Source organism: Centroberyx gerrardi, chromosome 12 (assembly GCF_048128805.1).
Source record: "Centroberyx gerrardi isolate f3 chromosome 12, fCenGer3.hap1.cur.20231027, whole genome shotgun sequence".
In the NCBI taxonomy this organism is placed as follows: Eukaryota; Metazoa; Chordata; class Actinopteri; order Beryciformes; family Berycidae; genus Centroberyx; species Centroberyx gerrardi.
Window position 1 is genome coordinate 10,939,592 of NC_136008.1, and position 13,950 is coordinate 10,953,541.

Sequence of the window (13,950 nt, forward strand, 5' to 3'; positions counted from 1 at the left end):
TGCATATCCTGCACTGGGTAAGAATTACTAATACATAATCAAAATAAATTAGAGTAAGATTTGATAGAAAGAATTAAGAATTTTGATATATCATTTACATGCTGTGTTAGTAGGACCTTTTTCTAAATGAAATGATCAGATAAATTTATTCCAGTGCAACAGTTCATCTGTTATTTGGTCAGTCTAGGGAGATAGATAAGTTACAATGATCCTGCCTGTAAGCGTACTCACCATTGTAGCATTTCCTTTTATGCCTCTAATTTTTTTAAACATAACTCAAATTTGACTTTCAGTTATCTTTATTGAATAAATGTTCACATGGAGACGGTTCAATGCAAGTCCCTTGCACATTACGTTGCACAAGTTTTTCTCTGTGTAATGATCAGATACAGTGCTGTACACTTCAAAGTATTTGCTAGAATAATGTTACAAGCAAGCAGATTACTGTGTCCATCCTCCCAGGGATCCTGGATGATCATACTGTACAGTCAGTTTACAAATATTCATTGCGATTAGTTGCAATGCTATGGCCAGAGTGTGTGAAATATCTTAGGTTCACCAATCAGTTACCTCACTAGAACAAGATTCAAGTTTTTTGTACCTCCATATTTTTCACTACTTGCTGGCCACACTTTGTGTAGTCTCCAGTGTGTGGAAAAGAAAGGCTGGATGATGCAAAGTATACCTATCCAAGTGTCCTCAAACCAACAAATCAGCACAAACACAAGCACAATCAGCAGTAGAACATATAAATGAATTACTAAACAAACATTTTACAACATAATAGATGAACAGAATCAACAAAATCATATAAAAGTAATAAAAATATTCAATAAAACATAGGCCTATTTCTCCAAGCATAAAGATATTCTGATCTGATTCTTGATTAAAATAGCATACACATCACTCCAAATGTATGCAAAGAGATAATAAAGTGTAATCTATTACCATAAGTAGCCCCAAGATTATTACACAATAGTGTTATATTCCAATTAAGTCATTAATGTGTAGCCTTAGGTCTACAACCAACACTCTGCACTATGCTGCCCCTTCATGAGGTGTGAACAGCCATCTTTCCCATGGCCATAATCATTGGCGTGCTATGGAGCCCAGGGCCAAACAGCGGAAACACCTTCTCATTAAACTTGTTGGTAAATGTACACAGGTGCTTCGCTGTTCCGCCATCCCAAAATGACACCTCTCCCTTATCCATGTTCAGCTTGACGCGGATCCTCTCTGGACGCTGCTCCACCACCAGCACCGTGCGCTTCGGGGTCATGGCGTTGTACACGCCTTTGCTCAGCCCTATGGACCACACGCCGCGGTCCGTGGACACCGTGAACTTCTTCTTACGGGCCACCGACTCTCTGCACACTCCCATGATCCACTTGGGGTTGTCACCGACGATGACGTCCCATCGGTGTTTGCCGGAGGTGAAACCTTCGGCGCCCATGACAAAGACACAGGGGTCAAAGCGCTCCGGGTTGTCGGGGGCCATCTGCCGCTCGGAGCTCTCTTTCACACTGGTCAGCTCAGGATTCAAGGACAGCCAGGGAGAGGCCGTGTTCGGGTTCAGCACCACTGGGTCTGCACAGACAGAGGGAGGGGCGGGGTGCAAACACAATGTGTCATACATGTTCTTAAAATTATAAGCTTAAAGTATTGATATGGGTTTTTGACACCAATATTTTTAGACTGAAGCCGATATGTTGCGCCAATATTCAACATCTTTAAATGTGAATATCTTCATGCCAAAAATTACGAGGATTCAGTGTTTCCCCCAGAATTTTATTCTTGGCAGGCTGGAAAAGCATTTCGACCATCATGTGACACTAAAACTCAGACTAATTAAATTCTTTTAGGTGACCCACTGCATCTATTTAAAGGAAGGGGAACCTCTGGGACACATTACTGCCTTTAAATGAAGAATTAATTCAGAAAAACATTATTGAACAATTAAATGAATAAATAAAATGTGAAAATAAAAGTTAATTGCAGGTTTTCCATTTGCAGTTTTTATGGAGCTGTATTCATACTGGTAGAAGACAACACTGAATTAATTTATCCCTACTGCCATTAATTTGCTGAATATGCGTAAATAACCTTTATTTATCTATTAATATTGTTTCAACTCACTGATGTTGAAATGTGTATGATGTTTGGTATACTTACATGTATATAGGCTATTGCCCCAGACCAAGATTACACACTTTTATGGTTAGGTGTCTCCTGTTTAGGTGTCCCGTTTTTAATCTCATGACTACTTGTTGACTGTTGAGTTGTGTTGCGTGTGATTTGTGTACTGTGTTCTTTTAACTTTTGTAAACCTGCTTGCAAAGAAAATTTCCCTTCGGTGACAATACACGTACTCAATTGAAATTGAATTGACTGGACAATATCAGATATTTAACAAACTGATATATTGATCTAACCCGGTATCGACTCCGAGCTCTTAGCAACTACAAGCTTAGCTCCAACCCCGACTCTCACAGTGTAATTTACTCACTGTATTTGACATGGGCCTGCATGTTCTTCCAGATGTTGTAGCTCAAAGAGCCGACATGCTTGCCCATGTTCAGGAGACAGTTGTAAGGGAGCTCCGGGTCATCATGTGGCCAGTGGGCTCTAGACAAAGATGGCAACATGGAGAGATTGTGAAGCTTTACCAGAGACACTTTCACATTTAAAAGATACAGCAGAAGCCTAATCATCAAAGCTGTGGGAATAGAGGCTGCTGTGGCAAGTGAAAAGTTTTAATATATTGGAGAACTTCCACATCCAGTCTTCTTTGTGCAGGTGCGGAGAAGGCGTCTAAGAATGACGAAATCCCTGCACACTGCTGCTGCTATATACACCAATTATTTCATTTGCTAATGTTTCAGTCCACACAGTCCTTCATCAGAGTATGGAGCAGTGTGCAGGGATTTCTTCATTCTTAGATGACGAAAATACATTAAAATACTGTGACAAAAATGTATCAAAAATGAAACATGGATGCACATGTGCGCTAGTACTGCACAGTCTAATTTGCAGTGGATTTTTGAAATTTAAATTTATCAATAAGGACATTCATTTATTCATTCATTGTCGCTGCTCAGTAGATGACATCCAGAAAGACTGGCAAATCTGAGGTTTAGAGAGAGGTTTTACAGTACAGGGTATGTGTGATTGTTATGGTACATTTAGCAGCTACTTACTTTCTTTTTAAATTTTGGAAATTCTGAAAGAAAAAGACATGATTTGTGGTTAGTTTTTTGTAGGAATGTAAATGAATAAGATTTTACATTGCAATTTCAAAAATAAGTCTAGTCAACTCCAAAAACACTTTAACACCAGAGAGAAAAAACAGTGTATCGTATGCCAAACAACATGTCTGACGAGTTATGATGGCATCCTAGTCCTCGTACCCGCAGGAAGGGTAGATCCTCGTTCCCCATCTCTTTCTGCAGAGTCTTAATCAGCTCAGTCAGAGAGGCGATGTCTCTGCCCGTCTTGGCTATCAGCTCCTCGATGATGGCGATCTTCTGCTCCTCCTCAGTGGCCAGGGCTTTCAGACGCAGCGCTTCCTCAGTGACGAGCACCTTGTGGAGCCGCTCAAACTCCGTCTTGATCCGTTTCTCCGCCTGGCCGGCCTGGTACTGCGTCAGGAGGAACCAGAGAGGAGGAAGGTTGAGAACATGCGATAGGGAAAAAAGCATATTTCTGCTGTACAAATTTATAATCGTGTATTTTTTCAGATTTTTCTCAAATGTTTGCTTTTTTTCTTGTGAAATACTTAATAGTTTTCAGCCTCTAGGTCTCCTTTGATATAATGAAACAAATAAATAACGCTCTAGAGTCCGACAGAATCAGCAGTAGAGTCTATGAAAAGAGACATGTGTAGTCTACTGTCTGTGCTATGTCTCTTTGCACTATATATGAGGTCCTGTTGCTTGTGTATCGTGTGTCAGTAGGTCTTGTGAAAGTTGACAAGTTGACAAAATGTCTCTTCAGCAGCGGCACCAAGGAATATTCCTGTACATATCCCACACTGCACTGTGTTTGGCTATTTAAATGATTCGGATTTGAATGGAAAAAGTAGGAAAAGGCTGTTGTGCCTAAGAATTAATATGAATAATGTTGACCTGCAGGTGTGTCGATTCTAAATACACTGTAAAATTAGTAAATCCTGAAGAACTGCATTAGTGATAAGGATTCTTTCCTAATATCCAGCAGTGTGCGGATTCTTCAGTCCGTACTTTGGGAAATCTTTAAAAGAGTTCTTTTTAGGAGTTATATTTATGTGAATTGATAGTTGTTTTTATTTATATTTATTTAATTTATATTCTACTCTAAATGATCATCTTCTTGTACCTAGAGCCAATGTCAGTAGTAAATGACTTTACTGATCCCTGTGGGGAGCTCTTTTGACTTGCCCCCTCCAGAGAGGTCAGAGGTCAGGGTCAGGTACAGAGCAGCACCATGGTAGTATTATATTACACCCTTATTGGTGTCTGAAGGTGTGGGACCAGTGTGTAGCTTGTCTAATGATAAACTGAGGATAGATAATGAATATCAACACTGTAGTGATTTTACCTTGATGAATTCCACTGTGCTGATGAATTTATGCTTAATTTTCTTGAAGGATTCCACTTTTTTTTCAAATATCTTTGTTCTGTCGTTGAGCTCCTCCTGCGGTGTGAAAAGTGGGACAACAAGGTGACCTAAAGCAAACACTATAACACAACATTTAGGCTTCTCACAATGTGATCAGGGCACTTTACCTTACAGAGGGGCGCTCCCTTGTTAATAGGCAGCAACTGGTGCGCGCCGTGCAGTGTGACACAGTCCACACACACAGGCTCCTCGTCCTTCACACAGTACAGCTGCAGCTCCAGCTGGTGCAGGTAGCAGTGCTCCTCACTGACCCGCTTCTGGTGCGGCCGCCAGTTCTCCTTCAGGAAGGACTCGCACGCGCTGTTGAGCGCCCGGTTGGTGATGGCTTGGTCGCCCTCGCACACCACCCTGCACACCGGACACTTTCTGTTCGTCTCCCAGCTCCTCTCCAGGCATTCCCGGCAGAAGCTGTGAGAGCAGGGCAGCAGCACCGGGTCCCGGTAGATCCCCTGACAGACGGGGCAGGTCAGGTCCTCCTGGAGGGGGAAGGGCCCCTCGTCCATGTCTTCATCCATACACTCCGCCATGGGTTCACTACGAGGCCTTTTCAGGAAGTGCACAGTTTTTACTTTCACTTTTAACAGAGCAGCTCACCGAGGATAAACTACAAACTGACAAAAACACACTCACCTTGGTTCTGTTTAATATGTCAAGGCTTCCGCGTTTGCCACTAACAAAGTTGAGCTGGCTGTCTCACCTAGACAGATGTACGGATCGACCAAGTTTGCGTCTCTCTGCTGTGTGAGTTTCGTTTCCGTGTCTGAGCAGACCAGACTGAGTTGGTGCACAGCTCCCTCTAGTGGAGCGGGAGCTGAACAGCAGTTATAGTGTCATCAGATATTTAGAGTTTAATCTTGATGAGACTTTGTCTTTTAAGTCTCACATTCAACAGCTCAGGCCAGAAAAAAATTCTTGTTGCAGTCACCTTTTTGCTGTTGGTAGACCATGGCGATATATTGTATGCCACAAATTCCTATCTGCAGAACCTAGATGCATTATATCATGAGTTCATAACTAACACAATATCCCTTATACATCATTGTACTTTGTACCACTTAGGCAAGGCAAGGCAAGTTTATTTACATAGCACATTTCATACACAACGGCAATTCAAAGTGCTTTACATAAATAAAAGAAAAATAAAGACATAGGTAAAAAGACAGTGCAAGAAGATTAAAAAGATAAAGAAAAGTGAAAGTGAATTAAAAGAAAATATAAAAGATAAAGATAAAAAAAATAAAAAAAATATTCCAGTGCAGATGAGCGTTGCCCTAAATTTCTTAAAAAGCCCTGGCGAACAGAAAAGGTTAAACTCTGATTTACAGGATTCTGAAGTGCAGGCAGATTTTCTGGAAGTTTGTTCCAGGCATGAGGAACATAAAAACTAAAAGCTGCTTCTCCATGCTTTGTTGTGACCCTGGGAACAGTAAGCAGACCAGCACCTGAAGACCTGAGGGGTCTGGCGGGTTCATAACATTGAAGGAGATCAGAAATGTTTTTTGGTCCTAAACCATTTAGTGCTTTATAAACATGCAACAGAATTTTAAACTCAATTCTTTGGTACAAACCAATGCAGTGATCAGCACTGGCGTGATGTGGTCTTAGCTGGATGGCCATCCTTAACTGTAAGACAACAGCTTAATTTTTATTTGTTTGTGTATAAGGCCATCTTGGGTGAGCTACCTTCATATTTAAACTCATTATTGATCCTATAAGGTAATAGAAATTACAGCCTGAGATCAAATAAAACATGCTCTGTTTTCAGCCTTGCAGTGCACAGACAGCTGGTGTAGCAAAAATAAACTAATCTGCACACCTGGGAAGAAGAGAAGCACACTTTCATTCTTTTTTTTTCAACTTTTGAATGTAAAAGTCCAAAAATTAATTAACAATAATTTATAGAGAAGTAGTCAACATTGTAAAACATTGCTAAGCTTTGTCGTTAAAGAAGTAAACATAAAAAGGGTAGAAAAAAGAAGATAAATAATAAAAAAGATAAAAAGATAAATGTATAATAAATAAAACAGATAAAAAAAATAGTAATGATAATAATAATAATTTTAAAAAACACATCCATCACTAGGTATCCATCACCACAGGGAACCAGAAGGGAAACTATCATATTGATCCAGATAGTTACATCTCATCACAAAGATACAATTGAATAAGTACTGTATACATCGCTCTTGTAAGCGAAACTCAATACGCTTCCAAAAGGACTTTCATGCTCTGCAGCTGTTCTGTTCTCTCTTCCTCTTTCCCCCCAAGAGATACAGCAGAGGCCGTAGGTAGGAACTACGGGTCCTACACACACACACACACACACACACACACACACACACACACACACACACACACACACCCCCTCCAGTTATGTCTCCTGTTATGTCTTTCCAACTTGCTGTTTTGTATCTTGTCTGTTTTGTTCGGTGCTTTGTTTCATTCCCTTGTGTTTTATTTTGTTTCACGCTGTATTGCATCATTTCGTTTTGTGATTGGTTCTGGATTAATTCGATTTAGTTAGGCTCATTTTCTGTAAAGTCCTTTGAGACAGGCTTTTGTGATGAAGGGCTATAGAAATGAAGTTTATTTTATTTTATTGTAGAACTTCAAATTTTAGCTGTCAGTTGCTAATTGATATGTATGTAATTGCCTTTTTGGCCTGCTATTTGTGGTCATTACTGACAGATCCTACCATGGCAATAAAGCACAGTGAATTGAATTAAGAATGAGAGTGAAAGAGAGACAACATAAGAAATAGGGATGTCAAAGGTCAGTAAAAGTGAGAGAGAGAAAGAGAGAACCTCGTCTTCCTCTTTCAAGCCAAGTAGAAGGCTTCAACAGGAAGGGCCATATGGAGGTCTCTCTCTCTCTCTCTCTCTCTCTCTCTCAGAGGGCTTCTTGGAAAATGTCTACAGGTCGGTGATCTCTGATGACTTTTTTTTTTTTAAAATTTTTGTCACCTTGGTTGAGTGCCTTGGTTTTCTTTTTGGATCACTGCTTTTTAGAATTTTTTTTTCAATTTTTTCAATTTTTTACTAGCAAGTGAAAGCTTTCTAGTATCAGTATCTCACTCCTGTTTGCTGCTGCTGCTGCTTGGTTTGGATATTCACTCAGTCATTGCTGTGTTGAATGTTGATAAGTTCAGTGGAAGTGCACTCTGCTCCCGAGATCTCGATATCACCACGCTTCAGCCCTACTGACCTATCACGAGCCTCTCTCTGAGCCAGTCACAACTTCATGCTGGTCGCCATGGATACCTGGAGTCTCCACCTCAGTAGTTCACTCTAGGGAGAATAGCCTACACGGTTAGAATTAGTTTGTCGAAACGCGATAGTATTAGCGGGATGTGAAGCCATTTAACATTCACTGTAACAACTTCACTTGTGTCTCCTTCCTCCCACACAGCTCAGTGCTGCTCCCACTGGCAGGCCGCACTCAATACTGTAGGAAGCCCAAACTGGTCTGAATTAGTCCAGTCAGGAATAAGATACAGCACAAGTTTCTCATCTATTTTCTCTCTATTCTGCCACTCTTTATCTCCAACTCCCTGCCCTGTTCCTTCCATGGTCTAAGACACCATGCTCTCTGTTGGAGCAAGGACAAAAGAGGAGGACTGCAGTAAATCCAGTGTCTCTCTACCAGATCAATTACAAACATAGAACGCCTTTCTACAGGTTGTTTTCTCACTGAAATGTGCAGAAATATAATACAACCTTCTTTACCCCGGTCCTTTCTGCTGCGAGGCACCACATTTGGTTTCTCGTTTACATTTGTAGCTGTATGCTGCGCTCATTCTCATTTGAATTCCGAAACTGAGGTGATTATCCTGTGAATCATCCTGCATCAACATTTCTTATCCTCTCTTGCCTCTCCCAGTCGGCCCTGCTTTGTAAGTGCTGCTCATACTGTCCAGTAGGGGCCTGTATCAGTGCTTCATTGGGCTTTAGGACCGAGAGTAAGACTGCAGGCTCAGCCAAAGAGCAGTGCTTTTGTCCAGTGACTGTCTTGAGACCAGTTGCGAGGCTTCTGACAGTCCCACACAATGTCAAACCCATGGACGCATGTGGTTGAAAGTGTGGATAGTTGACTAACATGACTGATATCCTCATGTCAACCTCAGGTGCTTTTCTGATGGGTGAAATCCCATGTGAAATCCCGATACAAGGGTATTTATTTTTAAGAGGTTCTAGTTGTCAACACCCCAGTAAATGTCTAAACCCATGACTGTGACATGTAGCGTTCACCAGGTGAGACCAGGCACATGTTGACTACTTTATTTCACCACCAGTCTCCTCTTACCTCAGCATCGCCTCTATTTCTCCTCATAGTGTATGAACCAAATGAGAAACCAGAATGAGTTAAACTGCTCTACACAGTGATGCTAAATTATATTAAAATAAGAAAGTTTAAACCTCCCAGTATTATTGGCACATAACCATCTGAAGCCCTCTTGCTACAGTACCAGAGCCAGATTTTCCCATTAAATAACCCCACTCTCTGACTCAGTGGGCTTTGCACTGTGGTTCGCCCTGATCTTTTAGCCATGGTCATGTATTCAATATGTGAAACTGTCGTTTATGAAGAGGATGAATTCCCAAGCATGTCAGTGACCGGTAAATATTTCTTATAGCACCCAGAGTGCACATACTGTTAATGATTAAATGTAATCATGTTAGAAAGAGGACCTTTCATCAATGGCACATGTATTCTGTGTGCCAAAATAATTTCTAAGTATATCCAACAGATGGAGACACAGCAACATTTTGTGACACTGCACACACACAAGTGCACAACAGATGACTAAACCTGGTTCACACAGGATGCATAAAGGCCCCGAAGCGGAGGCCGCTTCCTTTCGGCGCCCATGTTAATGAGTCAGGTCGTTCACACTGGCCGCCAGTTTCGGCGTCTGGTCTATTTTCTTACCACGGTAACTGACTCTGCGAACCTAACCTGCTCGCTGGCAGGTTTTCTTCAACAAACCCTGAGTTTCTCTGTGTCTCCTCTCTCTTACAGAGCCAGACACGCGATTTCATTTCCTCATTCATTCATTCAATCCGTATCTGCAGTTTGTTAGAGCAGTTCCTGCACTGAAATGTTTATTGCACATAATGTGTAATCTCAGTTTAAATTGACAAAATCGGTATGAAGCTTTAGACACGTAGGATAAATGAATAGTAGGCCTAATTATCTCTATCACTCCTGATGTGATTGGTCGCACTGATGGAATATCATTCCTATAATATTGGAGATTATGTTAATATTTCTGAGTGAGCAGGATCGTGGTGCAGCTGCAGAATGTAGTTTGAAAGTGAGTTTTTTTAAATAGGGTGCATAGTCTTAACGTGTTTTAACAGCATTTCAGTGGCAATGTTTAAATTTACTACGTTTGTTTAAGTAGCTGAAATAAAGTCACTGAATGCTGTTGAGCCAAGATACAAATGGATGTCTAAAAATTTAAAATCTCCTGCATTTTAACCTCGACGCCTTTTCAAGTGCAAATCACCAAACATTATTACTGGATCAGATTGTGATCCAGTGATCTTACAATCATGTCTCTATGTCTTTGATCTATATATATTTTTAAAAAAATCTTTAACTATATTTTTCATCTTCAGTTGCTGACCCCTGTGTTTTGTCCCCGTCAGATTAAAGCTGAACAAATATTTAAAATGTGATGTAGGCTATAGTCTAATACACAGTCAGATTCCACCACTTTATCATCCATTAAGGAAATGTAAGTCTGGCAAAAAATGAACAACACTGAATAAAACTTAGTGTTAACTTATTGACACTTATCCCCACTCTGACTCAGGCTCTTTTTTAAAAGATAAATGTGCACCGTTCGCATACACATGCATTAATATCTCTACGTCCACTGGATTAAAATGGAGGCTCTGCCTTTTATTTACCTGTTGCCATGGTGAATCGTAGTACCGGAGCTCCACTGATGTTTTTTTATTGTCGTCACGCACGCGCTTAACTCAGAGTTGATTGAACTAACTCAGATCAGCTGTTCAGAAACCGAAAACGCGGAGTTTCCTATCTCGGGGTTAATCTCAGAGTTTGTTGAACCTGCTTTCTGGAATGGGCCCCTGCACTGATGCAAGTTTTAAATGCAATACATTGTAGGATGATGATCTATCTGGTTTTGAATTAAATTTGTCACGGGTGTTGAGTGTGAAAAATCCAATTTCTGCTGGGGAGTGGTGCTGACCCAAAACAGCATGCAGACAGAAATTAAGTTTAAAACAAATTGATTTATTATAAGCTAAAACACAAGTTAAGAACAGATTCAAAACGTAGGTTCACAGTCTAAGTCCCTTAGAAGAAATAGAACATCACTTTAGAAAAATAAAATGTCTCAGTGTTAAGAGTCCAGTGTCCAATCCAGTTTAGAGCAGTCCTGTTTTAGCTTTGGCTTCAGCACGCGGGTGGTCTCCAGTCCCTCGCTGCCTCGTGGCGTCTCCAACTGGCGAATACAGAGGCTGAAAACAAAACAGACTTATGTGTCAGTCTCCTACTGCATCAAGAGTTCATAAGATGTAAGGTGGAATAGTCCAGCTATATTAACTAATAGGGGTGAGCCAAAATAATTAACTAAATACACTGCAACCAAAACAAACCAAATGTATCAAACAAAAAGCGAAAGAAAATAACAAACACCTAGGTTGCGTTCCGTGCACACCAAGTCTCGTCTCTCCTGCCCCGTCACGACGTCTGCCATACCATCACCCTGTGACATTATCACTTGCCTTTTGAAAATTGCGTCTGTTATTGAATTACCACAAAAGTAAACAAGGATACATGTTTAGGTTTGTTTATTTATAGGCTACTTAATTTATGTAGGCCTATATGTCATTATTTAAAGAGATAGAGATAGAGATAGAGAGAGGGAGGGAGAGAGAGAGAAAGAGAGAGAGAGAGGAAGAGGGAGAGAGAGGGAGAGAGATATCTAGGTCCCCTAGGCTTTCCTAATTATTGCCTGATCACAAGTCACGACTCTTGCTGAGAAAACAAATAAACGTGACAGCTTTGATATGAGGGAGTTTGTGAAGAAAGGGAGAAAGTGAAGAAGATGGAAGATATAACCTAAAGTTCATCCCTGATGTGGAAAAGTACAGTGAGCTGTCAGCATTGTTTCTACAAGGACAGCAGTGAACAGATGAAGCTTTGGTGGCTATTGGAACACAATGTAAGCAGCCTACAGCTGTTTCCACAGGGTTTTCTCCCCCTGTAGACCAGGAGAGCTGCTGGCCGGCGCGGAGAGATGCGCTTTCTGTGTGAACAACCCAACTGCGACTGGCGCGTGAAATCGCGGTACCTACTTGGCCGCTGCACACATCACATTTAAGCTCAATGTTACATCCTGTGTCGAAAGAGATGTACTGTTTTGGAGGTGTTTGTTTGTGTGAGTTTTTCTGTGTGTCTTTTCTTCAGGAAACCTTTGCAGCTATTCAAGATGGAAACAAAACCCAGATAGCTCAGAGGGGCTGAAGCAAAACCTGATCCTACCTTGGATTAAGTATCATGACTGAGGCCATTATGACTCACAAACCTTACATTATGACTCTTATGTTGGTGGGCACACTCATGCTGTCTTGTTATTATTATGTACAAATTACACAAAAACACTGAAAAGGGATAGAAGAAATAGAAAAAAGATATCCTTCTTTACCCATAGGAACAACCCCTGCACTGCACAGCAACTAACCCTCCACCTCATTTATATGTTTATATAGTCTAAGGGGCTGTGTATTTTTTCCCAGCAGTCACTCTAATGAGTAACAAAGATACGTGTCATTGGTTGTATTTAATTAACATCCTACAGAGGGCGCCTCAGCAACATTTCCAGTGTCATATATAAGGGTTGCTATGTGCTTCTTTTACACACAGATGAGTAAATAGAGACCATGTAGGATGTAGGATAGCAGTCTGCAATGGTGCGGCTATATGCATAGCAACACTAAACACTAAACACTACACTAAACATTTTTGAATAGATGTGAAGTTTATGAGCTCATTTAGACATTTAGCAGTGCAATTTGGTCAGACTAATATTTTTACTATTATTTCTGCTAAACTGCCCTATGTTTATGTGGAGTGCTGCTAAAATATGTAAAGGGTTAAAAGTATGGTATATGAAAATGTCACGGTATTGGCAGCACATGCCACAACACAGGAAATCCACAGAGGTGCTGTGGGTTGTACAGCTGTCCTTTGTACAGGTAATTTGTGATGTTGCATCATTTTTTGAAGAAATATGAAATATATAAGTTTGATTTGATTGGTTCATTTGCCTCCGTTTTTTTTTCCTCATGAGGTTTTCGTGGGAGTTTTTCCTAGTCCTCAGTTCTAAGGTTGGCGGCTGTCGTTTTCGTAATGTGGGTGTTATGAAGCCCTGATGAAGGGCTATGCAAATATACTTGACTTGATACTGATGATGCATCACCATTCAAATGACGTTTTTCATGGTAAAAATGTCTTTCTGGACTGGAGATCACCTGTGTGCACAAGACTGCTTCTCCTTCACACTGATTGAATCGTCTTCTGCACACTGGATGCGACATATTATCAAAGGGAATTTAGAAGAGCTGTTTGCTTGGAGAGTTGTTGGTGTTTTCAGCTGTGTTTTCAGTTTATCACGAAGCTTGTAACAAAACGAGAAGAAGCAGAGGATTTAAGCATGAAACGTTTCAAACACCAATGTGTCATTCAGATGATGTAATCGTTTAATTGCTATCATTTCTACATGGCACATCTTTTCGGTTTCAGTTGTTATCCATTGTGTCACTGTGTCACACTAACCCAGTAATGTGGTGTGGTATTGCTAACCCATTTTCCACTCAGTCAAAGGGCTCAGATAGGAAGCAGGGCTTTAAACTGGAGGGTATGCAAAGTCATTTCTGCAGATGTTCAAACACTGGTAAACCAAAAGCGAAAATCTTCTCAAGGTGCATTAATAATTTACCTATTTAGAAACAATATTTATCAATAGTTTAGAATGAAATCCCTATACAAAAATAACTTATTGTATGCATTATCTTATATAACCAGCATTTCCATCATTAGAAGCAGTTGTGGAGAAAATGCAACATGGATGGATTAGGGTGATGGAGTGTAGTTATGGATTGGGATTGTAACTGTTGCAATCAACAAAGCGATTCCAACATTGCATTGACTTTTAAAAAGGGTTGTTGGTTGTTATTCAAACTTAGCAACGTGGCAAAGAACAGCAGGACACGCTTATAGGAAGAACAACCACACATTGCAAAAAAAAGCCTCTTTCTA

At 40.6% G+C, this 13,950-nt stretch overlaps 1 protein-coding gene across 1 annotated transcript; it reads right to left on the reverse strand.

Moving 5' to 3' along the window:
• Positions 1-281: 281 nt before the first annotated feature.
• On the reverse strand, positions 282-5,454 carry trim35-28 (tripartite motif containing 35-28). Its single transcript, XM_071909227.2, has 7 exons — positions 5,287-5,454; positions 4,764-5,199; positions 4,576-4,671; positions 3,408-3,638; positions 3,198-3,220; positions 2,507-2,625; positions 282-1,587 (listed from the first exon to the last, which is right to left on the reverse strand). The coding sequence occupies exons 2-7, from the start codon at positions 5,181-5,183 to the stop codon at positions 1,052-1,054; spliced, it is 1,425 nt and encodes a 474-aa protein (XP_071765328.2). The 5' UTR covers positions 5,184-5,199; positions 5,287-5,454; the 3' UTR covers positions 282-1,051.
• Positions 5,455-13,950: the final 8,496 nt, after the last annotated feature.

What these genes read in the sequence shown, in the direction of transcription:
- trim35-28 (XM_071909227.2), bottom strand. Translation starts at nt 5,183, where the DNA reads ATGGCGGAGTGTATGGATGAAGACATGGACGAGGGGCCCTTCCCCCTC. An exon ending in AGGATCTACCCTTCCTGCGG is followed by an intron (nt 3,221 to 3,407) that starts GTACGAGGACTA and finishes TTTTTCTTTCAG; the next exon opens with AATTTCCAAAATTTAAAAAG. An exon ending in TTCCAAAATTTAAAAAGAAA is followed by an intron (nt 2,626 to 3,197) that starts GTAAGTAGCTGC and finishes ATCTTTGTCTAG; the next exon opens with AGCCCACTGGCCACATGATG.